The sequence below is a fragment of the Ursus maritimus genome, unplaced genomic scaffold (genome assembly GCF_017311325.1).
Source record: "Ursus maritimus isolate PB19 unplaced genomic scaffold, ASM1731132v1 scaffold_1, whole genome shotgun sequence".
In the NCBI taxonomy this organism is placed as follows: domain Eukaryota; kingdom Metazoa; phylum Chordata; class Mammalia; order Carnivora; family Ursidae; genus Ursus; species Ursus maritimus.
Window position 1 is genome coordinate 105,464,118 of NW_024423343.1, and position 26,581 is coordinate 105,490,698.

The 26,581-nt window shown below is 56.9% G+C and overlaps 1 protein-coding gene across 22 annotated transcripts in view; it reads right to left on the bottom strand.

Annotated features, from left to right (window-relative positions):
- The window catches only part of BIN1 (bridging integrator 1), a 55,417-nt gene that overhangs the window by 20,953 nt on the left and 7,883 nt on the right, over window positions 1-26,581 (bottom strand). For 10 of the 22 annotated variants that reach the window (XM_040619141.1, XM_040619187.1, XM_040619215.1 and 7 more), the window contains exons 2-5: window positions 7,138-7,218; window positions 1,068-1,122; window positions 705-820; window positions 252-347 (exon numbers count right to left, since the gene is read on the bottom strand). In XM_040619141.1, the coding sequence (XP_040475075.1) occupies window positions 252-347; window positions 705-820; window positions 1,068-1,122; window positions 7,138-7,218 (348 nt within the window). Of the gene's footprint in view, window positions 1-251; window positions 348-704; window positions 821-1,067; window positions 1,123-7,137; window positions 7,219-12,917; window positions 13,061-26,581 lie in introns of those variants that run through there. The other 12 variants (XM_040619145.1, XM_040619184.1, XM_040619160.1 and 9 more) reach the window with 4 other exon arrangements.

Genomic DNA, 26,581 nt, shown 5'->3' on the forward strand with positions numbered 1-26,581 from the left:
AAAAGCACGGGGCCCCAAAGCTCTCAGCTCAGAAAGCCTAGGTCTGGTGGCTGGGGGGCTTGCCTCAGAGGGAGCAGCCCTGGAGGGATGAACTGCCCAGTGAGGGAGATGCCTGCCTTCAGGGCAGAGTCACCTCAGGGCCTGAGCCAGCTCTAGGCTGACCCCTTCCCCCATCCTTCTATCCCCCCTTCAACTCCCCCGCACAGGCTACCAGGCCAGAGCAGGACAGATCTACAAAGAGCGCCCCTCACCTTGATGTCAGGGAACTGGCCCAGGTACGTGTCCATGGTCAGCAGTGCCTGGTCCACCAGCTTCTGATGGTAATCCAGCCAGAGGAGGTCATTGTTCTGGAGGAAGTGAGCACTCATGAGTACACAGCCCAGTGTTGGCGGGGTGGGGGGGCCTGGGCCACACCCAGTCCCCAGCTCTCTCCTCCCAGAGACCTGGGGTTCGCAGCTCAGAGGCTTCGCGGAACCTCAGGTCCCCTGGCTGTAAAATGGGGGTAGTAACTCCTGCCCTATGGCCTCTCCCAGGGCAACTATAAGGGAACAGATAAGCCCAGGGTCAAGGAGGGAAGGTGACTTGCCCAAGGGCACACAGCATGTGAATGCCCGGAAACCAGAAGGGCTTGTCCCAGAGGGCAAGACAGGGCTGAGACCAGAGGGCCCTCTGGGAATGACCGAGGTCACCTGCCTCACACTTACCTCAGCTATCTTGTTTGCTTCATCCCTGCCAGGCCAGTCGGGCTCGTACATCTCCTGCAGACATTCATTCAGTTTCTTGGAGGCCTCGTGCATGGCTGTGGGGCAGAAGGGCCATGCTGCAGCCAGGGCCACGGGGAGACAAAGACGAAGGCAGGGGAGGGACAGGGAGGGTCACCCTTGCTCCCACCTCGAAGGCCCAGGAGGTATGTGGGTCCCCACTGCCAGTACTTACTCCTCCACCACAAACCCTGGTCCCCACCCCAGCTCTGCCCCCATTAGCTTCATGTGGCAAAGACCCCTTAATGTCCCATGAAGCCCACCTACCCAGACCAGGTCTGCCCCAGGAGCCCCCCTGCCCCTTACCCTTGACTGAGGCCAGGTAGGTCCGGAGATCCTTCTGCAGTCGTGTGCCCTCAGTCTGCAAAGAGAAAGACAAGGCCAGGGTGAGGGCCTGGGGCACACACTGTACCTGACCCTGTCCTTCCTACACTCCGTGTGGACAACCGCAGGCTGCTCCTAATGGCCGCCCCAGAGCAGCTGTCCTCCTCAGGGCAGGACTGGAGAAGACAAGACCCGTGCAACAGCTCCCGGGCACAGCCTGGCCCAGAGCACCCCTCGGAGCACAGGGCAGCTACCGCCTCTTGGGCCACAAACGCGAGCTGAGTATCCAGGGCTTCTCAGCACCGCCCCTGCCTCAGGAACCTGTGTGCCAAGCGATATTCCTCCTGGTTCGTCAGCACCTATCTCTTCTGGGCACTCTTCTCAGCCCTGTAAGGAAGGCAGGAAAGTAGAGACCCTTCCACCCTAAACAAGGCACTGGGGGCACAGACTGAATGACACACGTGACACAGCACACACGTACAATGGGACTGGAGTACACCAGGCGTGCCCTCAGACAACCACGGACCAGGGGACCAATGAGCATAGAATGCAGGAGTGAAACACCCAGCACCTTGCCCCCAAAGCTTAGGCCAGCAGCCTCCCACTGCATCGTGCCAGGGACAGAGGATGGCCCTGGAGGGGCTGGGGTGGGCAGGCTGTGGAAGGTGGAAGGGAATGGCTTAGCCAGGCTGCAGAGAAGCGGGGGCTCGTGCCCACGACTCTCAGGACACTGCCCCAGCCAAGAGGGAGGATATAGGATGTAGAAGGAAAAGACTGGCCAGGGGACTGGGCCAGACAGTGAAGGCTCTGAGCTGGGGAGGCAGCCCCAGGGACTTGCTGAGATAGTAGGACCAGCAGAGAGGATGGACCCGTCCCTCTGGATTGTTAATACCACATACGGCAGGAGCAGGAAAACTGAGCCCCGGGTGAGAGAGGGGGTGAACAGGCTGAGGCAACAGGTGGAGTACAAGAGCACCAACAGTGAGATGCTGGAGTTTCCAGAAGCCATGTGCAAAGGGAGAGAGAGCACACACAGGCTTTGGGGTTATGGAGACCCATCCAACTCTGGCCCTCACTAGACATGTAGCCCTAAGCAAGCGACCAAACCTCTCTGAGCCTCGGTCTCTTCATCTGTCAGGTGGGATGAATGACCCCTGCCTGGCAGACCACATGCTAATGTGTGCTCAGAAGACCAGCATAAGTGGCTAGGCCAGGCCCCTAGCCTTGAAGGCCAGCTGCACGAGATGGGCTTCATGCTGAGGATGGTGATGTGGGGCAGCGGGGGGACATGAGGAGAGAGGGCTTGTGGAGGGCCAAGGATGGCAGTGTCAGAAGCTGGCTTCTGTGGGGGAAGAGCACCTTCCTGGCATCTCCCTGCCTGATGCTGCTCACATCTCAGCAATACCCTTGTTCTGGATCCCCTTGTCTCTGTGGAGGGCTAGACAGACACAGACCCAGAAAGAAGCCACAGTCCCTCTCCTGGCCTGCCTGGTGCCTCTGCAGGAGATGAAAGGTGGTCTCCACTCCAGCTGAGGGCAAGCAGGGACACAACCAGCCTTCTAGGCACACCCCAGGCACCCTCAAACCTCTCCTGTCCCCCCTGGAAACAGGCTCTCCCTCCTCATAGCCAGGGCCTGCTCTCCCGGTGTCCTCAGAGCATCACACACAGGATGCCCAGTGGGGCTGGCTCTTTCCCTACACCCATCACCGTAGCATCATGGTCCCCACCTGACAAATGAGGGCGCTGAGAGGTTCGGTGACTTGCCCGGTGCTGCACAGACTGGTAGAACCAGTAAGAACCCCCACAGCCTGGGCACTCAGGCCCCATAGGCAGCTGCCTATTCAATATGATGAATGCTTCCAGAAGACAGTAGAGGTTTCGTGCAGGGAGGGTTCCAGGGCAGTGCATAAGATGTACAATTAGGGGAAAAAAAAAAACCCTCTCTAATATTCCTTCAATCCCCACAGACCACAGAGTAGCCTATAGAACCCTGGCCACACGGAATTCTGAGGAACTTCAAAGTTTGAGGCCTGCTATCAAAGATTAAAGGAAGAAACAAAGGCCAATCCACAGCATCCAAACCTCTCTGGAATTCCATCAGGGGTCAGATGTGGGCCGTGTGGGACTGGGAATGGGGAAGGGCCCGTCCCACTCTTGACGCTTTGGTGATGGAGATGAGGATTCAAACATGTGCGTGATGCGATGCTGTTGCACTCATCTGATGCCACAGAATCTTCCAGACTCGGTTTCTCTTCCTGCCAAGCCTCCATCATCTCACTCCCCTCCCCCACCATCCTGCGAGCGCCTGTCCACGCTGCACCCCGAGGAAGGGGTCTCCCGAGGGGCGGGTTGCTATGCATGCCTAGGGCCTCAGGCCGTACCAGGGCCCCTTGTGCTTCCCAAACAAGGCCACACTGTGAGCAGCCACACTGGGTACAGATGTGCAAGGGGCCGCCCAGAGCACTGCCTCGCGTGTGCCAACTGCAGCTGGGCCGCTAAGCCACACTCCCAGTCAGTCCGCGGGATCAGGCACAGCCCTCCCCATGCAGCTGCCTCCTGCAGGGCAGTGCCAGGCAGGCCAATGCAGAACCTGTGTGTCTGCTCCCACACCGGCTCCCGTGGCCCCCCAGTAGGGCACCTGAGGAACAACTCTCTGGAGGTTCCTAGGGCTTTAACATACTCCTTGCAGAGCAGCTGAGGGAAGAATAAAGTTCTGGAGCACAGTCCCTTCAGTCTGCTCTCCTGGCTCTGGACTCAGGAGTCTGGAAGGACACCAAAACCCGGTACCAACACCCAGTGTAACTCCACAGGGGTGGCTTGGCCAGCACCCCACATCCCTGCTATACCTCCCCTGACAACAGCCCCCCACCAGTGGTCTGAAGATCCAAGCCCTCATCTTCCCAGTGGGTTTGGGGGGCAGGGACATCCCTCCCATATGGACTCCCTCTGGCCCCAGCTGACTCATGCCCCGCTGCAGTCAGTTCCAGAGGGTCTTCACTCTATAGCCAGGGATGCCCTCTCTGAGCAGAGCAGGCCCTAAGAACAAGAAGGAATCCGACCTGTCCCACCTCAGCAACAGACAAGCCAACAGCAATAATGAGCCCTGGGGTGCAAGCTACAGGTGGTCCCAGGAGGAAGAGCCTGGCCCACTCACCTCCCCACCACTAACCCCCAGCTCAGGTCCAACGCAGGCCTTCCTGGGAGCCATCCTGGGTCCTCTGAGTGGGCCAAGCTCGGTTTCTCAGTGCAGGGACAGAAGGCAGACTGCTGCCAAGACTGTGCCGAGTAGGCCCAGGAAGAGCCATGAAACCTGCCCCCGGTGAGAGCAGGGGACGGCAAACTGACCTATGCCCTTACCTAGGGCACCTACAGGGGTAGAAGATTTGCTTCCTTGAAGGTCATATTCCCTGCCATTCTAGTCCCTGAATAGTACTGAGCCCACTGTGCTTGGTGTTCACAGATAAAGAGCAGGAGAACACTCAGCTTCCAGACTTCCCACGTTCAACCTCCACCCCACCTTTTCCAGGATCGCCCAAGCCCAGGGCCCCAGCCACACCCACACACCCATCAATTCCAGAACGACGTGGCTGCCTTAACCCCCAAGAGGGTTACCCCAAGTCTCAAATGGGAGCTCTTCCCCCTTATTTGGTCCCTGAAAAGCCAGCTACCCCACCCAAGCTGAAGGCAGACAGAGCCCCAGCTCAAGCGACTACTCCACGTCCACCTCCAGGGGCCACCAGCACTGACTACCTTCAGCGCGGGCCCCACTGCCTGGCCCTCTGCCCGGGATCACTGAGTGACTCCTTGTCCAGAGCCAGGGCCCAGGGAGGATGACTCTGAGGGACGAAAGTGGACAGTAATGCTCTGGTCCCAGCACTGGGGCCAGGCCACAGGGAACCCCCAGACGTGTACTTTGTTCGCCTTCCGCCAAACAGCCCTGCTGATGAGGCAGGCCCATCACCCCTGCTCAGCTCAGCAGCTGCCCTAATCTTTCTCCCCAGCCCAGCCAGTCATCCTCAGGACTGGGGCTCCGCCCCAGAGAGGGAACCTGAGAGTGGACAGATCTGGACGCCACACCCTGTGTGTCCTTGGAAGAGTCGCTTAACCCCACGGAGCTTCAAGTCCCTCATCTATAAAACGAAGGGAATGTCAGCTTCCGCCTCAAGAACGCAAGGTCCAAGCCTGTAAACACAAACAGTACGTAGTCTAGAGTAGGGACTCTAGAAACAGTGATTCCCTAGAAGACTTTCAGAGCATCCCACAGCCTGAGGAAGCCAGCCGAGTAGGGGACATACCCAGGGGCTTTCATCAGAAAGAGTCAGAAGCAAAGACTTTAGGCTTCTTGTCCAAGACTCCATTTTGCAAGTGAAAAAACTGAAGCCAAAGGAGCAGGGGCTCACCCAGGACCATAGGGGCAGTAGACAGCTCTGACATGGCACATACCTGGGCCTTGAAACACCTCCCATTCATGGCCAGGGGACAAGTGGCCATGAGGGCGCCCATCCCTGCCCTAAGGAGCCTCTCCACTGAGCTCCACTGGCAGGCGAGGGGGGTGGACTTGGCCCTGGAGACTTTCCCAGCTGCTCTCCGCACCCCTCTTCCATCATGCCTCTGCCCAACCCTGGCCCTCTCCCATCATGCCCCCTACCCCCTGGCCCTCTCCAGAATGCTCCCTGGGCACTCTCTTAGCATGCCCCCCACTCTCACCCAGTTTGCCCCCTACTCTCTCCCAGCATGCCCCCCAGGCCTCTCCTAGCATACCCCCCCCCCAGTGTCACCCAGCATGCTCCTCAGCCCTCTCCCAGCATGCTCCCCAGCTCCCAGCTCCTGGCCAGCACTGCCAAAGTTCTCCAAAGAAAGCCCCCTCCCCCAGGTTCCATTCCAGCTGCAGAAGCATCCGTGGGCACCTTCAATGCTTTCAGGGGCCTCAGACATGAACAGGGAGTACAGAGAGGCCTGGGCCTTCCCAGCCCCAAGTCTGGGCCTATTTGGTCCCTTTCCTAGCACAGCTTAGACCATGACACCACCCCACAAGCCCATTCCCATTCCTTGTGGCCCCTCCTGGCCTCTATCCCCATCTGTTACTGGGGCCATGGCCCAGCTCTCCCCCACTTCCTGCCACCATGCCCTACAGAGAGGGGAGAATTACCAGGGTCATCTCATTCCCCACTTCTGTATCTTCAGATACAGTCACAGAAGTGGCTAATTCTGGGGGCACCTGAGTGGCCCAGTTGGTTAAGCATCTGACTCTTGATCTCAGCTCAGTTGTTGATCTCAGGGTCATAGGGAAAAAAAAAAGTGGCTAATTTTAGACTTAGAAGATTTACGTAAGGGAAAAGTTTTCAGGGACAACCCAGTTAAGGTATTCAGGGTCCTTCAGTCAGGAAATCCTCCCTTGTATTTAACCACTGCCCCCAGGCTGCCAACCTGATGAAGCTCCTTCTGTCACTGGTCTCTGAACTATCTAAAGGAACTTGGTAAGGGTGCCACTGCAGTCTTTGGAACCAAACAAGTATGGATCTAAATCCACCCCCAAAGCAGGATGGCCTTGGGCAAATTACCCAACTTCCTTCATCTATAAAAGGGGAACGACGATACTTGGTACCTTACAGGGCTGTTGGGAGGCATCCACAGGCCATGCTCAGCAGGTGCTCAAATCAGATCCTGTCTGCTCTGCTCTCACAGTAAACTCTGCAAATGCCACTCTCTCATAAGAAGCTTCTTTAGCTCCCACTCGCCTTGACATTTGAGGTTTTCCAGAGTCTGGCCAAAATCTATTGCCCACTCCCACCCAACCCCTACCACCCCCGCCCCACCCCAGAGCTTTCTATGCCTTATCAAAGACCTTAAGTATACCCCCCAGCCCTCTCTCCTATTTCCCTTGGTCCATGCCCAGAGCCAGTGCTCTCTCTTCCAGGAAGTTTTCCATGACCTTGCCAGCCCACCTGGCCCCTTCTCCTAGCTCTCTAACTCCACAAACTCAGCTTTTGACATTTTTGACCTGGCAGCCTCACTTCCACTTTGCACAAGCTCCCTAAGGCCCACACTCACCAGCTGCTTGTTGAAATTCTGGACACACTGTTCAAACTGCTCATCCTTTGTCTCATCCGCCTTTCCCAGTTTCTGCAGGACCTGCCAAGGCAGCGGGAGAAGGGAAGTGTTACCATGAGAAAGAGGGTAGCCAAACCAAGGGTGCCCAATCACCAATACCACAGACGGCTTCCCACCCAGCCAGCGTCCTGGAGGCCCACGGACAGTATCACGCAGCCCAGGGCACTGGGCTGGACCATCAGAAGGTCTCGTGGCTGCTGTGATCCCCAAGAGCAGCCCTGAGTCCATCAAGTCTTGAGACCTCCACATACACTATTGGCCAAGTGGAGGAGCTTAAGTCAGCCTTGCTGGAATGACTGAAACCAGGAGGAGGGGGACACCCTCAAACACAGCTTGAGGGGCCAGGCACCCCTCCTTGCTGATCTCACACTGTACCCCTGGGGGCTCCACCCCAACCCTGGAGGCTAAAAAATGAGCTGAGCACAAGAGGGGCCAGGTAAGGGCAGCGCCACATGACTCCATGTCCTGGGCCCAAGACTTATGAATACCAGAGGGAGAAGCAGAGCAGCCCTGAGCCGGGAGGTAACCACCCCAGGACACGCAGGGCAGCAAGGGGTGGCCAGGGGTCAGTCTCTTCATGTCGCTAGGAGTCTGCTTATAATCTGACTAGATTTTCAGATGTGACCTGCTCCAGCCACCCTGCTCCCTTCTCTACAGCCCAGCGGGCCATTCTGGGCCCACTCCTGGCACTCACACTCACACTAACACACATACATTCACACACACACGCGCGCACACACACACACACACACACACACACAAGGGCTCACAGCCACCCACTCTACTCCCAACTAGACATCTCAGAGGCAGACTCTCCCCGTGATGAGTCACAGCTGTGCTTTCTCAGCTGTGTGGGGAGAGCAGGATGGGAGGGCAGAGGTGGGGAGATGGTGGGACAGAGGCAGAAAGACCCAAGGCCAGAAGAGGGGGAAAGACCTAGAAAAAGAAGGAGTTGGATCAGGAGCCTGAGAGGAAGTATTATGAGAGAAAGAGGGGGGTGGAGGGAAGGAGGGGTAAGGGCAACAGGGGAAGGGAGGGCAGGGAAAGAGAAAGAGGAGAGAGATAGGGTGCAGAAAGGGGAAGCTGAAGCAGAGATGGGGCGGGTTTGCAGGAAGAGAAGGCAGCAGAGACCCCCAGTTACAGCAGCTCCATAGGAAGCAGAAGGACAACACTGAGATGTTCGGCAAATGCAGTGGCCAAAGCCCAACAAGAATGAGAAGGAAAGAGCACCCGTGTGGCTCAGTTGGTTAAACATCTGCCTTCGGCTCAGATCATGATCCCAGGGTCCTGGGATCAAGTCCCACAATGGGCTTCCTGCTCAGCAGGGAATCTGCTTCTCTCTCTCCCTCCACCCTTCCTCCGTACTCGTGCTCACGCTCTCACGCTCTCTCTCTCACTCTCAAATAAATATATAAAATCTTAAAAAAAAAAAAAGAAAAGAAAAGAATGAGGAGGAAATGTGGCAGTGGGTGGGAGTGGCAGGCAGAGGGAAAAACGGCATCCCGGACTGAGGGATGTCCTGTCCCAGAACAGAGCCCAGACTCTTCCCAGGCCTGACTGGCCCTAGCGGGCTCAGGGGCCACGGCCAGGCCTGCCAGCTCTCAGACCTTCTCTCGGCGTGTACATTTAGGCACCTCACCACGTGCCTGCTCTGTGCACAGCCATGGGCACCTCTGCTGTAGGAGCAGACATCAATCTGACAGAGATCCAGCCAGACAGAGGGAAGCACATGGCAATGCGGGAGCCTGAGGCAGAGAGCCCATGCAGACTGGGCAATCAGGGAAGACTTTCTGGGGGAAGTGGCAGCTCAGAGGACAGGGAGAGCATGCAGCGAAGGCGGGGAGACCAGAGAGATGAGGTATGTTACCAGGGAATTTCGAATAGCTCCAGGTGACCGTAAGTCACAGAGGATGGTGAGGGAGGATATGGGCAGCAGGAGGAGCAGGGGTAGGCATGGGAGAGCAGCCCACCAACAACTTTGTGCTGTAACGGTCACAACACAATTTATCGGGCAAGTGCAGCTGCAGGCCAAGAGCTGACGCTGAGGTGAGAGGCAAAAAGCAAAACAAAACCACCATGAGTAAGAAAATCAACACTTTCCGCCAGCCATGGGCTCCCCCTCACCTCCCCCTTGGCAACCATACCCAGCTGGTCCCATGGAAACGGGGTGGAGCTGTGGAGGCGCCTGGCCCACTCTGCACGGAGCTTGAGTGGGTGACTCACCCCCCTATCAGATGCCGGCCCCTTGGCCCCACCACCTCCAAAGACAGAAATGGAACACCAGGTGGGAAAGAACTTCCAGAAGTCAACAGAGGCCACCGGAGTGAGCCAGAGGCTCCCCGGAAGCAGGGTCAAGGCCTGGTCGGCCCTCAAGACAGGAGGACTGGGAAGGTGGCCTGTTCACCCCTTCCTCTCTTCTCCCTGAGGAGATGTACTCAATCGGCAAAAGGCCCCTAATCCCAGTCCCGCCACCAGAGCCCCGACGGCTCCAAGCCCCCAGATATGCACACAGATACACACAACCGGCCCCAGTCCCCCAGGTGGGCTAGCGCTCCACCAGGGAAATCTTCAGGCCAGCCACAGCAAGCCAGGCCAGGCAGTGAGAAGACCATTGAGAAAAGGGACTTTATCTCTGAGCCTCAAGTGCATTGTCTGGAAAATAAAGGAAACATTAGCACCCACCTTAAAGGGTAGCTTCACGAGGGGTCATCTGAACCAAGTTTTGAAGGATGACAGGAGTTTATAAGGCACACACAATAAACTCCTATCCATCCTTCAAAACTTGGTTCAGATGACCCCTCGTGAAGCTGCCCCTGCCCTCTCTCTCCCACACACACCCTGCACCACTGAGGGCCGGGGACCTACTCTCCTCACTGCTACACAATGTGGCCAAGCATCTGCCTCTGGCTCTGCCCCAGCCATATGAACAGTCTGAGGTCAGAGACGGTGTCCAGCCTTTTGCATGTCCCCAGCTCCTGCCGAGGGCTGGGGATAGGGCAGACACAACTTGCTCTTAGTGGCTGCTGACTAATCTAAGCCATGAGCTTTGAGAACAGAGTCAAGACTTTGAACAAAACATCCCATCTCTCGGGCGAAGTATCCTCTTATGCAAAACGGAAAGGCTGTGTACAGAAAGTACTCAGCCTGACACACGGACAGAAAGCTCACCATGATAGGTCACCCTGAGAACTAGGGTTAGAGCTGGCACTCACATTAATCTGAGATCTGATCCAGGGTGACATGGGTCGGCTCCAGTGGGCCTCAGGCCTGAAGAAGCAGTATGCAGAGGAGTGACCAGTACAGGAAAGTGGGCCAGCTCCCAGCCCCACATGACCTCAGGCTACTGCTTAACCTCTCCATACCTCAAAGGGTAACCACGGTGTGGCCAAGGCTTGAGAAAATGCCCAGTGAGTGTGTGCTGGCCTTGGCCTCGTCAATTCTCACTGTACCCACCCCCATTTTACAGATGACAGAAGGAGGGCACACAGCCTGGGTCCCCGACCTCAAGGCACTCTAGAATGGCTACTAGAGGGAAAAACAAGTTGGGCATGCCTGCGTCAGAACAGGGACCAGGACACAATTTGGTCCAGTAAAATCCCACAGCCTCCTGCTACCCACTTCCTTTTTTCCACTCTCTGTAACTGGAACTCCTGCCATGGCCCAGCCACTGGGTAAGAGGCCTTTCTGACCAGCTGCTGGGGAGCCACAGACCATGACCAATCCCCCCCTCCCACCTAAAAGCTATTCAGCCATGCTGCCATCTGTCCCCATCCCCAGGAGAGGCCCCAAGTCTGTGCTCTCCAGCCCCCTCCAGCCTTCACCTAGGACACACACACACACACTCAGCCCTCCACTCGGCAAGAGGGAAGTCGTGGCCACGGCCATGGGCCTCAGCGGCACAGGTATTCCACCCATTCAATACACGGTTAGTGGGGCCTCCTTGTGCCAAGTGCACACACAGACCACTGAGAGCAGCAGGGGGACTCTGGCTGTCCAGAGGGGCTCGCAGGACAACCGAGGTGGTTTCAAAGGATGAGCAGGAGTCAGGTGAGCGGGAGGGCCTGGTGGCAAAGAGGCGGGACTCCCATTGTCTGTCCAAGGGCCCCAGACACTCTGGTGTCACACTTGCACACTGGTCCCTTTGTAATGAACCCAGGGAGCCTTTCTTTTTTTTTTTTTTTTTTTTAAGATTTTATTTATTTATTTGACAGAGATAGAGACAGCCAGCGAGAGAGGGAACACAGGCAGCGGGAGTGGGAGAGGAAGAAGCAGGCTCATAGCAGAGGAGCCTGATGTGGGGCTCGATCCCATAACGCCGGGATCACGCCCTGAGCTGAAGGCAGACGCTTAACCGCTGTGCCACCCAGGCGCCCCCCAGGGAGCCTTTCTGACAACGGGACAGAGGACAGGTGCACAGACCCTGCCACACTTTGGTATCAGCCCGGGATTGGGGAGAGGGGAATGGGAAGTGGTCAGAAGCCCAAGGGCCAGCAGTCCAGAAAGCCTCATCAATGCCCCTTCTTCTCAACATGTCCTCAGCCCAGCCCGAGAGCAGTGGAGCCCACCTGCCTCAGAAGGGACAGTCCAGGGGGGGCAGAGACAAGCAGGTCGCGGCAGAAACAAACCTCCTTCTGACAGCATCCACAGTTCAGCTATCTGAGCCTGGGCCGTGACCCGGGACCAGCAGCCCCTCCCTGAGCAGGTAGGAGGCTCACTAGGGCTCAGGGAGGGCTTTGGAGGAGGGAGGTGCCTCTTCCCCAGCCTCTCTACTGTGACCTTTCTCACAGCCCAGAGCACCCCACTTCCACCGCCAGTTTGGAAAGTCCTGCCAAACCCTCCCCTCTTCTCCTCCCAGCCAGCAAATGGCCCCTGGGACAAGGCACATGTGCCTCTGCACAGCCATGTTTGCATGACCACCAACCCCAGAAGAACAGGAAGGCCCCTGGGGGCCAGTCTTGTTTGAAGTAGGAGCAGCTGATCACTTACTTCTCACCAAGCACTGAACAAAGCACTTTACAGTCACCAAGTGCTCCCTCCTACAGGTGAGTGTCTTCACCTCCATGTGACAGACGGCAGGTGAGTACAGACAAGTCAGGACACATAGCCCAGTCAGGAGTAAGCTCTGAGCTTCTCTGCTGCTCCCAGCCTCCAGAACTGGAGGAAGGGTACCCAGTAGGCCTCACCGGGCACAAGCCACTCCAGCAGATACTGTGTGGATAAGCATGTGTGCGGGCACTCACCCACTGGGCTGACAGTGGGTGGCCCCATTTGGAACCCTGAACTCAGGGCAATTCCCTCCTGGGGGCTCTAACCCCTCCGTCCTCCAGAGAGGGACTGGGTTCTCCTGCATTGCAGAGACGCACACGCACATCTGAACGGCGTGGCACAGGGCAGGAATAAGAACCCAAGGCTGGGGAGAAGAGCCAAGTCCAGGGGCCTAGGAGGGAAGCCCAAGGGAGGCAGGGCCCATGTTCCCAAACAGCCCTGGCCCCCAGGCTCTGGGCCAGAAAGGAAACCTGGGGGCTCCTCCAGCAGCAACAGCACCCCTTGTCACAGCTGCTGCAGAGCAATCTCACACAGCCAGCCAAGATGGGGACCCACTCACACCTCACCCCAAGCGTCCCCAGAACCCCAACCCACACACACATGAGCGGTGGGGAGGGCCCTCATCCAGCTCCCCTCCAAGGACCCACCACCCAGCTGCTGAGACCCCATCAGACCTTCACCTTTCTCATCATCTCTTCCCGGCACCTGCCCGGTCGCTGCCTCTGTCAGGATTGGTGGCGAAGTGAGCTGTACCCGGGGGGCTGGGCGTTGCCACCTCACTGCTTCCTCCCAGGAGAGCTTGCGGTCCTGGGGACCACAGCAACAGGATGCACGCCCTCGCACCTCACACAGAGGCTCCCAGACAGGCAGAACAGGCAGACAGACAGACAGATGGGCGGGCAGGTGTAAGATGCTCAGCACACACAGCTGGGCCCTAATATGAGGGAGACACCCCAAGAGGGGAAAGGCCAGAGCTGTCCCCTCCCCCAGAAAGACATGCCAGTTTGGCATATTCTGCTCACTCTGCCCACAGGCCCCTGGGTTTCTGGCTCACTCCCTGTCACCCTGGGGCTTTCTCTCTATAATCAGCTCTGGCTGCCTCCTTCTCTACCATCTCTGCCACACACAGCGGGGGTGGGCCATGCTAGGGAGCTCTGTGGGCACTGCTGAGCGTGGCCCCTGTTCCTCCTGCTGCAGGGCCCTTTGACCCATGTGATGGGCTCTAACACTAGTGGCCTGAGACTATTCCCATGCTCCTCTGAGACCCTCTGGCAACCCAGGATCTGGGCAGAACCCCAGCAGCACCCACAAGAGAGCACAGGAGAGGAGAGGGGTAGACCCCCTAGCCCACCACTCACTGACACACTGCATATGCCCCTAGAATCGGCCAGTTCTCCAAGGAGCTCTGGTTGTCTCTAGGGGGAGGTGTGTTCATTGCTATTGGGTATCCCTGCTCCTGAGTATCTCATTTAATCCTGAGGCCATGTCCTGAGCTACATATTCTTACCCCCACTTCAGAGATAAGAAAAGTAAGGCTGAGACATTAAGTAATAAGGCCACATGGCAAAAAAGGAGCAAAGCCAGGACTCTGTGGCTTTGCGGTGGCCGTGAACAAGTGTGGCTCAGATCTCATCTACTGTGGCAAATAAGCTAGACCTCTGGGTCCATCACTGTGTCCCAGCTGAGGCCACACCGCCCATGGGCTGCTCTGGCCAGGGAGTGAGTGTGGGGTGGGGACAGAGGCAGGGGGCTCCAACAGGTGCATCTGCCCTGGGGATACCCCACCAGCCTCACTGTACCCTGCTGTGCTGCAGGCTGAGCCCCTTCCCAGGACCCTCCTTCCCCGGTCCCTTCCGTCTGAAGTGGCCGTCCGGCACTCTCACTTAATGAGAAAGAAGAAGGAGACAAAGAGTGCTGAGGTAGCCTGTTGCCTGGCCAAGGCTAGACTCACGGCTCCCCACTCCTGGGTCCTTCCTACTGGGTGCCCCTTCAGGGGTGTGGCTCTTGCCCCCGGGCACAAGGAAGGAGCTGCATCTTCTCATCTAGCATCCAGCCCCAGCAAAGTCTGCCCCTCCTTCTGGATAGCCTGGTGAACTCACTCACAGAGCAGTCAGGCAGCTCTGCCTTCAGAGCAAGCAGCCGTGCTTCCCCCAAAGGTTGGGGGTCTCCCAGTGACCAGCTTGCCAGGGTGAGCAGCCCCAGAGCCTTTGGGTTGTGCCGGGGGGAGGAGGGGAGAATGATGGGCCTGACCTCTCTGGGAAGGAGTTTGGCCCCACTCCAGCCCCGCTGCGGTCGGCAGTAGGGAGAAACCCCTGAGGCTCCTGCCTGGGAGCAGAGCCCAGGGTCCCAGAAAGCAAGTCCAGAACACACGGCAAAGTGGCCCTGGCCACTAAAACTCCTTAGCCCTCCAGCACTGCCAGGCTGGCCACACATCAGGCTTTCCCTTACAACTTCCCAAAGGTTCAAAGACTTTTGAAGAAAGATAAATGTTGAAACACAAGCCTTGGGCAAGAGCCAGGAACAGCATTCCATCCCCGGGAGGCAAGAATGCTCCCCAGCACCGAGGCCCCCCACGAGGCAACCGTTTGCACACTCCCAGGCTCCCATGCACAGGCAGCAGGCGCACCCAATACAATACCCTCGTGTTCACGTGCTGATGCTCTCCCACGTGTCTGTGCACACACACTCACACACACTTCCTGATGGGGTCCTGCCCACAGCCCTTCAGTCGGGAACCACAAGGAGGCCAAAGAGCCAGGCAAGAAGCAGAGCAGAGACCAGGAGACGCTGTGCAAGGAGAAGCCAGAAGGAGGAAGGGGAAATGGAGAGAAAACCAGAGAAAAGGAAACCAACAGTAGCCCAGAGCACACCCAAGCTGGGCTCCAGGCCAAGGAAGGCCCAGCAGTCCAGGCAAGTGGGTCTGAGGGAGGAGAGAGAGCCTCCAGACTCCAGCTCCCTCTCCCCACCCCCAACACATACACACACACACACACAAACACACATACACACGCACACACACACACACACACACACACACGCACACAAGTTTCTGCCCCCAAAAGACAAGCCTGGCCAAGGGGCCCTAGTCCCTTCTCTTGGTCTCACTACACCCTCATCCTGGGACCTCCATTTCCCCAGGCTGGCTGCAAGGTGGTGGCAGAAGAGGCTGGCTCTGAGGATTGGCGCCTGACATCCTGCCTTCCCCCAGGGGAAAAGGGCTGCCAGCTCACCTCCCACTCTGGAGGGGTCCCGTCACCATCAGATCCCAGCCCAGCTAGGCTCCTGGCAGGCTCTAGCTGAGGGCCTTGCAACTGCCCCTGGTCCTGAGCTCCACAAAGAGCACACTGTAAGGTATGACCCCAGGGAGCCGAGTCCAAGGACCCACCTGCAGGGAGGCCCACTACCTCTGACACCCCCTTTCGGGTGGGTTCACATCAGCAGGACATCCTGAGGTGGGGACTGTCATCTCATTTTCCAGATGAAGGAACTGAGGCTCAGAGAGGTCATTCAGAGGATGAGTGGCAGAGCCAGGCCCCCAAACCTGATGGACTCTGTAGTTCTCAAGGGAGGGGCACACAGAGGCCCGCAGTCACAGGAGGCATGTTTAGAGTTTACTACAGAAGATTCATCTTGCTGCTACTCCATCTTGCTGCATTCCAAAGATTTAACTGGTAAAGAAAGCATTTTGAAGGGGCGCCTGGGTGGCTCAGTCGGTTAAGCATCTGACTCCTGACTTCAGCTTAGATCCTGATCTCAGGGTTGTGAGATCAAGCTCTGCACTGCGCATGGAGCCTGCTTAGGATTCTCTTTCCCTTTCCCTCTGTCCCCAACTCTCTCTCTCCCTCTCAAAAAAAAAAAAAAAAGGCACTTTTGTGACATAACCAACACAGATTGTGTAGCAGAATGCAAAGTTTGCGAAGACTTTTTTGCCATGAAATACAAAACTAGAAAAACATTAAAACATTTCCAGGTTCCTGCTGGCCAACTCCTCCCCCTCCCCCAACCCAGGAAGCTCCTCCCCTCACCCCACTTGGTAATCTGTTTCTTTAACAAGTCCTCCTGTTCTGGAAGTCACTGTTCCCTGACACCAGTCCACAAAGACTCATCATCATTCTCTGTGGGCCCTTGGTAGGGACGGCTGACTGGCTGAGGAAACCAACTGGCCTTGCTTGGGAGCCGGTCACTCTAAAATTACCTCCTTCCTCTTTTAGCGATTTTCCCTTTCCTTTACGAAACACTGGTGAGAGTGAAGAGTGATGTTTGGTTTTCTTTCTTACATCCTTAACTGGATATATAAAAACTTGGCCGCCACCAATATCAGCCACACCACAATGCCTTGAAATGTTGCTGGTTTGTCAAAAGCCAGTCAGTCTGTCAGTCCCCTAGTCCTTCAGTCCCAGAGCTGGAAGCCTAACCCTGGGACAGGTGGGGAGCCAGGGTCTGCTCCTCCTCCATACTCATCTCTCCAGGTGGCAGAGAAGGCTCCCTCCCCAGGTGACTGCAGGCTAAAAGCCCTTCCCTTTTTCCCTTCTCCCCCCCCTCCCAGGGGGCCTGAAATTCAAGCCTGCCTGTTCCTCAGACAAGCCCGTGGCCAGCAGCCAGGGTAGGGCCACCTAGAGCCCAGGGGAAGCTAGGGTCGACTGGGGTAGGGAGGCAAGAGCAGCCTGGAACAGAGTACAGGGGAGCAGAGGCAGCTGGGGCCAATGTCAGGATGGGGAAGGGGTTAGGGAGAGCCCAGAAGGGCCCAGCTGAGCGGGGTGGGTGAAGTAGAAGCCACCAAACAGCAGCAGCCACTCATCCAAAGGCATCCAAAAGGCTTGCAAGTGTTCTCTGAATCTGTGAGTAGAGGGAGGTGTTCCACAGATGAGGAGACTGAGGCCCAAAGCCTGTGATCTCAGGGCAAAGTCAGCCAAAAAGAGGTTTAGGCTAAAAGAAGCACTGGAGCCCCAAGGGACCGCTGGAGAGGCCCAGGCTGGGGGCAGGCTCCCTCCCCTCAGGGACCACCCACCAGGCTGAGCCCATCCCTAGTCAATAGCAGAACTAGGCTTCCACGTGAGTAGGAGGTCTTCTGGAAGGGCCAGAACCACCCAGACGGAGGCAGGCCACCCCTTTCCACAATCAGAAACGACCCAACTGTCCAGACCTCCTCAAAGAGCCCTCTACTCCTCCCATCTACACTCCAGGGGGAGAAAGGAACTTTTTACCAAATTTCCAGGAGGACCCAAGCTGCTCCCTCCTCGGGAGCTCCCACTTGATTTTGCCCCTGACATACTGTCCACGGTGAGGAGTCCTACCCCTGGACTCCGGGATGTGGCCCCCTGGGCTGGGAGAGCTGTGGCAGAGGTTCGTCTTGGACACCCTCCCCCAGCCTGCCTGGCTCTGTTCTTCAGGGAACAAAGCAAGATTTCTGAGCCAACACTCCAAAGAGGAGGCAAGACTGGTGGTAATACAAGTCTCTAAACAAAAATACAGCAGTGCACAGAAAGAGTGAGACAAGGGAGGTGCTGTCCTTAGGAAGTAGCTCAGGGAAGTGACAGCTGAGACCTGATGAAGGAGAGAGAGCTTGCCAAATGGAGGACAAGCAAGTGCAAAGGCCCCGAGGCGGGAAGAGCAAGGTCAGTGCAAAGGGAAAGCAAGAGGGTGGGTGAAGGAGGAAGAAGTCCTAAAACACCAGGTGCTGAGTACTTCACATGATTCATCTATCAATCTCCCCAAATCCTCAAGAAGGAATACTAGTATTATCCCCACTTTGCAGATGAAGAAACTGAGGCACTGCTTTAAAATCTCCCCAGGGTCACACAGCCAGCCAGGAGGGTGGCTGGAATCCAAACCCCAAGCCTGGTTCCAGAGGCCATGTGCTCTCACCATTGCACAAACTGCCCTAGCGGCCAGGGCCAGACCACAGGGCCTTAGCTGGAGGCCCCTGGAAGCCTCTAGCTTTGAAGCTCTGCACAGAATAGGAAGCCCTGAGGAACTCTGATCTGACTCACAGTGTTAGAACACCCAGGCTGCTGTGTGGGGACAGACTCAAGAACAGCGTAAAGCAGGGAGCCCATTTAAAAGGTGTCTGCAATGACCCAGGTGAAGCCAAGGTGGTTTGGCAAAGGCAGGAAATGGTGAGAAGTGACTGAATATGGGGTGACAGAGAGAAGCAAAGGAGATTCCAGGGTTTGAGCGACAAGAGGGAAGGAGCAGTCATTACCCAAGATAGGGACAGCTGAGGGTCATGGTAAGTCTGAGGTGCCCAGAGATGTCGGGGAGGGAGATGGGGACACAACAGCCAGGACCCCAGCGCGGCCAGGGCAGACCCCACCATTGGGCTCCTGAACTCCCCATTTCCTGTCCACTTCCCCTCTCAGTCACTCCTGTTCTGGGACGTCCAGCTCAGAGTGTCTATTCCGCTAAGGGAAGGGGAGAGAGGGAAGAGCATCTCCCGCCCAAGACTTCTTCTGGTGTGAGAGGCCCCACAGCAGAAGATTCAGGGAGCAGGCCCAGGCTGCGCAACCCTGGGCACAGAGCACCCCTTTCTGAGCCTTGAGCCTCATCAGTAAAATGGAGCCAAGACCTCTCCCTCAAGGGAGGATTAAGGATGAAGAATGGTTGAGTAGGTAAGAGGGCCCAGCACAAAGTGGTGGCTGATTTCCTATCTATTCCTTTACCCCTATCTTGACCTGGGATTCCTTATACCCAAGCCAGAAAGCTCAGGCAAGCCTCTCCCCACTATTCCCCACCCTGCCCCACCCTCCCATCCCCAGCCCACACATGCCTTCCCTGGTGCCTGCCACCGAGCGCACCTGCTCCCTGTGACTCACTCAGGCTTACGCACAACACTCCTGGTGGACAGCAAACACCAGTCGACCCCACCTCCCCTCAGCAGCCTCCTCTACCCCACAGCTCTGCAGGGACCCTGCAAGCCACCCCCTTACCCTGGCCCCCTTTGGTAGTAAGAGGGTAAAATGGTAGATCCCGTGGAAACCAAATAGCAACTGTGACCAGCAGCAGCCACCATTAGTAGCCCTGATGCGCCTTGACATTCCTGGCGTGGAGACTGGGATACAGCCCACTCAACGAAGAGGTCCAGAGAAGGCTCACAACCACAGCATAGGAGTGACACAGAGCTTCCTGTCATGCTGGATGGGGCCTGCAGAGGGCAGGAATGACCCCACCCTTGGCCCAACACCCCACACCACCTGTTCAGAGATGTCAGCACAATTACCCCCAGAGCCACCACCCACCCCATTTGTCCCCTCCATGCAAGTGTGGGTGCTATTCTCAGCCCCAGGCTCCAGGACTTGGGCCATCCACAGAGGGGTGGAATGTGCCCCTCCAGTGCACCGCCTCCCACAGACCCCTCATCAGCTGCTTCCTTAGCTCAGTGGGGGAGCAGCCTGGGTGGCAACAAAGCATGGACCCAGCCCACAGCTCAGCAGAGTACAAAGCCAGGGCTGGGTGAAGTGAGGGTGAAGCGCCCACCTGCATGGGGACCAAGAAACTTCAGCCCTGGGCACCCAAAGCTCCACAGGGAGACCCTGCTTCCTTAATGATGCCAGCCCATACTGGCCTTTCATATCACCTCTTCCAGGCAGCCTTCCCTGACTCCACCCCAGCGACAGGGACTCACTTGCCACTCCGGATGCCCTTAGCCCTTTGCATACATCTGTTTCTATCAGAGAAGTTCGACCTAAATATGCAAGCAGGTCATTCATTTATTTCACCGATTGGAATCCTCCATGTCCACATCTGTGAAATTGTAGCTATTAAAGAGTACTTAAAGGAGAGAAGATATGTGGTATTTTTTCCAAACGCATTATTGCTACTATTTTGGTTATTGTTGTTATTTTTGTTATTCAAAGGAGCAATGCCCACAATCACCATTAAATAGCTCCCACCCAGTCCGGCCCACTAAAGTGCAGACAACCCACACATGGCCCAGTAGTCAGGGTGAGGGGGGCCTCATCCCGGCCCCTGTCCTCACTCCCAGGCCCTTATCTGCCCAAGAGCTGTACTCGAGACTTCCCTGCCTCAGGCCTGGCCTGCGCACAAGTTCCCAGGACCTGTGAGGGCACCACAGGGACCCCCAACTTCACAGATGGGGAATCAATGGGTAAGGACTGGCTAGTTCAGTGCTCCCCAGCAGACAAGGACTAGTTCCACTGCATTTAACTAGTGGAGGCAGGGGGAGATTTGGGAAGGGACTAGAGGGGAAGGGGTGTTTGACCACCTGGTAATCTGTAATCTGGTCAAGAGTGAAGACTGGGGTGGGGGAAGAAAGTGGGACTACCAACAGACTGGGGACATCACATGGCTGCCCCTGCCCCTGGGAGATGGAATGAATATTCAGGGGCCAGGACAGGGTTTTTCAGGCTTCCTTCTACTAATCCTGCATCCTGTTTTTCTGTGCTTCTGGGGGGAGGTCAGAGAAATGGGGTGGCCAAGGGGCAGGCTGAAGGGGAAGGCCTGGCAGACACCGGAGATCAGTGCACAGGAGCAGAGGCCTGGAGGCGTCACTGGTGCCAGGGGACAGCTCAGGGGGATGCTGTGGGGCCCACCAGAGGCCTGGGCACATCATCACTTTTCAGGACTCAGAGTCCTATCTTTATAATCAAAGGAGGGAAGTGAGGACCAGGTGAGCATGAAAGGCCTGAAAGGCATCTCGGCTTCCCAGGGCTCATGCAGACCATCAGCCCTGGAGCCCCTGTCTCACCAACTAAGGAGGGACCCCAGGGATCTTGCCCACATCCCTCCACTCAACACATCCAGGCTCCCACCAAGGCTCCAGAAGGGCTGAGACAGTGAGGACAGGGAGGGGTGGCAGAGACCCCCCCCCCCAAAAAAAAATCATAGCAAACTCCAAAACACCCTCTAAGCCTGCTGGGGCGGGGTTCATGCCCACCTGCCCCTTCCTCCCCTGGGGCCCTCCTTACCAGGAGAACGCAATTCAACACAAAGGGGAAGTTGAACAGCCAGACAGTTACCAATCTTTTAAAAAAAAAAAATTTTTTTTTTAATCATGGGAATGTGCCAAAGGAGGCACACAGGAAAGATCAGAGTGGGGCAAGGCCTGGGGATGGACACCCGATCCCAGATTCTGAAGGTCGGCACCCAGACATCATCCCGGGCTACAGCTCTGGACACTTCTGGGTCATCTGAAAGCTGGAAGGGATTCTGTTGCCTACAGGGAGAGGAAATCAGAGTGGGAGAGCTGAAAGAGTGGGAAGAAAAGGGGGGGGGTCCATGTTGTCACCCGGTGCCCCACCCCCGCTCCCACGAGGCCCTCTCCAGGCAATGCCTCCTTCCATCCTCCTCGGAGGCCTCAGGCCCACCATCTAGAGTCCAAGCTGGGCCTGGACTCCTGCACCACTGGTGGGCCAAGGTTGGCCTAGACTTGGCCAGGTTGGCCCAACAGGACACACACAGGACCCCACGCCCACCTAAAGCACCTCAGCCACCCCCACCCCAGAGTAGAGCTGTTTCCGTGAGCTGGCACCCCAACTTTCTGTCCTTGGTGTGAAAAGGAGACACCATTCTCCCATTTAATCCTCACAAATAGGAAAACTGAAACTCAGAGGGGATAAGTAACTTGCCCAAGGTCAAGGGCTTGAGAGGAGCAGAGCTAGGATTTGAACCTGGGCCTTCCACCATTGCTTCTGCGCTGGAGCCCCACACTCCCACTCACTTAGCTTTAAGTGTCTACTCTGTGAAGGGGCCAGGGGCACAGACTCACTGTGGGACCAGCCTCCGCCCTCAAAGACTCTGGGTCTAGCAGGGAGGATGTTTACCCCATTCTACAGAGGAGCAAACCAAAGCAGGAAGGGTTAAGCAGCTGGCCCAAGTCCCAGATAAACGAGAAGGAGAGCAGGAACTGGAATCCCGGGCCTCAGGGTATGCTGAGAGCATTTGACGGCCTGGAGGCTTCCCTCTCTACCGCATTGCTCAGGAGTGGCACCCACACTGGCTGCAGAATGTGGTGGCGGCCTCCCCAGCTCTCTTGGAGTGCACAACGGGCAGGGTGACCTGTGAGTGCAGTGGCACAGAGCAAGGATGCAGGCACCGGGTTCTGGCCGGCTGCTGACTCAGCTCTCCCTCAAGGTAGTTTCTGCAGTGCCCTGGGCCAGCAGTGCCAGGTTCAGACATGAGGATGCGGCCCCCACCGGTCCACCAGATCCAGGGCAGGGCCTCCCCCAGTGTCCTCAGGAAGGGCCCGGGGCCCCCTTGGTCATGGCCTCCTCCCACAGTCCACTCAACCAAGAGGGCTAGATGGTCAACTTAGGGAAGGTGGTGACATTCCAGCTCAGCCAAGTCCATTACCAGAACAGACTGCTAGACTGTCCTTGTGGGGTGGGGAGGGGATGCAAATAAATCACCCCGTGGCTTAGTTTATATTTCAGAAAAACAACAGTATTTGGGTCCTGTCCCAGGTTCAGCAAATGCATCCAATTAATTGTGGATTTTGTTTCTCATTTTAGATTAAGACTCAGCTCACACCGCCAGCCATTAGCTCATCCTTAAGTGTCCCCTCCCCCAGGAACCTCCAACTCTTTTTTCATGGGAGCTGGGAGCTATAGTGCCTGCATCTCCTTCTCTACTTTCTGGTTCCCCAAGGAGTGCAGATCAGGCCAGCTCTGCCCAAATCTGATCCTCTAGGGTCCCTTAATTCCTGGGGGCAGTCAGGTGCCCACCCCCCTCGTGCAGTTGGTTGGTGGACGCCAGGCTATGAGGAGACCCCCAGCTCAGTGAAGGGCCAGTTCTATAGCTTCATCTTCTCCTCTGCTGTGCCAGCCTCCCGGGGCAACCAAGGGTCAGCTTCCCCACCACACACACACACACACACACACACACACACACACACACACACAGAGGCATGCACGTTTGCACTGCAGCAGTCTCTCCCTAGGGGAGCCTGGCTGGCCAGGCTGGCTCAGTCCATACAGCAAGGGACTCTTGACCTCAGGGTCATGAGTCCGAGCCCCAGGAGCCCCACATTGGGTGTGGAGATTACTTAAAAAAAAAAAAAAAAAGTCTCTCCCCAGTCCTGGATTCAGATATGGGGGTGGCAGCACCTGGGAAAGGTCAACCTAGAGCCAAGTCTGATGGCTGGAAGGGAGGAAATTCCAGGTTTCCCTGAGCCTCAGTGCTCTCGTCTGCCAAATGGAACCATAATCCAGTCCTGCCTACCTCACAGGTCAGCGAGACAATGAATCAAATGAAAAAAGGTAGTTGTGAGAGTTCTTCATAAATTACACAATACTGCAGATATAAGAAGACTGTGCTCCCCCCCGAACCCTCTAGAGCCAGCTGGACCCAGCAGGGACACAGCTCTGCCACAAGCCGAGTTCACCTTATCTCACTGAGAAGAGGATCTCGTGCTTCTCGAGTTCCCAGATGGGCACGCTGAGGTTTGGAGGCCAAGCCAGGGTTCAAGCCAGGTCTCTCAAGCCTGTGCTCTTCTGCTGCACATGAGGCTCCCCCAATGAATGAATGATGGGCGACCCCTCACCTCTGACCCTTGCTCCATGCCCCTCATCTGGTCCCTGAAAGCACAGCCCACTTGGAACCATGTGTCCTTCCCCGACCTCATTCAATTGGGCTCTGGCTCAGGGGGCTCTGACTTCCCTCCTGGAGGAGATGATACCACCCCCCTCTCAATTTAGCTTTTTCAGCCAGTACAGGAATAAAGAGGGATAAAATGTACACCACAGTTCAATTTTAAGAATCCTGTCATAAGCAAAACGAACAGCTCAAAACACAAAAGCCAGAATGGCCCATACCTGTGGGTTCTCGGGGGCTACCCCAAGATGCTCCCTGGGAAAAAACCCACGTGTCAGTGCCCACCAGGGACCAGGCACTGATCACGTCACTTCCTCCTGCGCCCTCTCCACAAGCCCGTGGGGGCAGGTACTCTTGTTCCCATGTACGGAGGAGGAAATGGGGACACAGTTTGCCCCAGACCACAGAGTAGGCAAGTGGTCACTGGGACCACACTCCATCCTCTCAGTTAGGGTCTGTCTTCCTCCCACACACACCTCTTAACACCGGTTCAATTTATCCTCTGCCCTTGCCCAGCTGCCAGTGTTCTGTGGCCCCAGGTCAGCACCTGCAACCACCCACCACCTATATCTGACCCCGAGATAGTTATCATGTCCTGGCAGAGTGGTTGGCATCCCAGAGCAGAGAAATAGGGGCGCCATGGTGGATGGGGGTAGGGAGCGGGGGCCCCCTTGAGGGGCCTCTCCCGGCCCGGGTCTCCTGTGCCAGGTCTGTCCCTGGTGCCCAATGGCGGGCCCAGGCTAGCCGAAGGCTCAGGCATGTTGGCGACGGTCCTGGGGAGAGGCTGAGCTGACCAAAGGGTCCAAAGAAAGTAGCAGCAGCTGTTGGAAAAAGGGCCAGTCTGACAAAGGCTCTACCGTCACCCGATCCCCCTTCCGGCCCCATGGCCTCTGATGGCTCCTCCAGCCACAGGCCTGAGTGGAAACCCCAACAAGCCTCACCAGCCAGCGCTGCCCTCTGAGACTCCATCTGTACATTACCGACATTACTGTTCCTAGTGTCCACTCCTCTCCCAGCAGTCTGCCCTTACAGCCAGAGGCCCCCACCCGCTGACATGACCCCTCCTCCCCTGAGGACCCTCCTCTCCTGAGGACCCTCCCCTGCTCTGACCCAGGAGCTTGGGGACTCCCCCATGGCCATCTGACCAGTGGCCCGGCCACGAAGGGCAGAGCACACAGGGGTGCCTGGAAGAGGGGTGAACTGATGCACTGACGGCCCCCCTCCAGCTGTTAGGCTCTCCATGCCTAGCAGTGTCATCCCCCCCCAAGTGTCACCTTGGGGCCCCAAAACAAAGAAGCAGGTACACATGTGAGGTGGGAAGTATAGGATGTTGTGCCTTTCTAGCAAGCCTGGGGAACAGACATCACCCAGCCAGCCCTTGTGATCCTGGCCCTGACAGGGTAGACTCCAGGATGGCAGCCCAACCCCAGACCCCCTTGTGCCTTCCTGGATGCTAACCTGGTCAAGCTTGAGGTCATTTCCTCAGGGAAAAGGGGACTCAGAGGACTCAGGACTCACCCCCTCACCCCAGGTCTCCTCCTTTTCCTCAGAAAGCCAGGGGCTCCCTCAGCCCAGGACAGTGAGACACCAGGCTCTTGGCTAAGCCCAGACTGGAAGACAGACAAACAGACAAATGGCTCAGGCAACATGTGAGGAAGAAAGGTGAGTAAGAAATGTCAGTGGGCTGAGGCACATAGGGGTCTGGGGTCCCTTCCAATCCTCCAGGTCCCAGTCCTTTCAGTCTTGGGCCTCACCCTGACCACCCTCACTCACACGCATCCCAGCCACCCTGGACAGGCTGCCAGAAACATGCCTGCCCATCCCACAACCCACCTCCTCTGCCTTTCAAACTCAGCTCAGGTGCCTCCTCCGAGGAGACTTCCTTGATTGCCCAGGCTGGATGAGAAGCTCTTCACGCACCGGCACCCTTGCCTCAATTTCTGCCCAGTGCCATCATGGGCACTGGGAGCTCCTTGAGGGCAGGGGCAGGTTCTCTCTCAGTACCCTCAGCACCTCAGCATCCCGGCCCACAGTGTGCAAGCCACAAACAAGGGAATGACAGCCAGAAGAAATAAGGTCATCACAACCTGAGGGAACTAACTCAATGTAAGTTGAGGCATCTAAAACAAGACGCCAGCAGGGACGTCCCTGTGAAGGTGCCCTGGGAGCTCCAGGACAGGTTGGCCTGCCGAGGCCTAGAAGACCTCGGAGCCCCGCACCAGCCGGTAGGAGTCCCTCCCTGCAGGCCTGTGGTGACTGTCGCTAGCAAACGCCCACTCACTCCCCAGCTGTTGCGGCCCCCGCACTGCAGAGGCGGACATGTCTGCAGCTCACCACCCTTCTGCAGAGGCTGGCCCATGGCCCCAGGCTTGGGCACAGCATGGGAGGCAGGAATGCCCACCCCCAGGGCACCATGGCTCTCTGTGCCCTGACGCGACTGTCTGCAGCCAGGCTCCGACTCCCATTGGTGGCCCACACTGGGGCCCCAATCCCACCCCATCTGCTGGGCAGTGGGGTTGAAGGTGAGGTCCAGGAAGCAGAGAGAAGAAGCCCTGCAGAGAGTACAGTGGAAATGGGTCTGAGGGCGGCAGCTCACTGGCCCTAACAGTGAAGTCATGGGTCCAGCAAACCACACAGCCCCCCAGATCATCGATCCCTGGCATTTCTGTCACCTAAAAGCTGTTTCAGGTTGGAAGAAGACTCTGGAAGACGGCTCAGGCCAAGCCCTCTCTGGCATCTGGCCTAAAGCCAGGCCGGGCTCCCCAGCAGGGCCCCAGCCCACTCCTGAGAA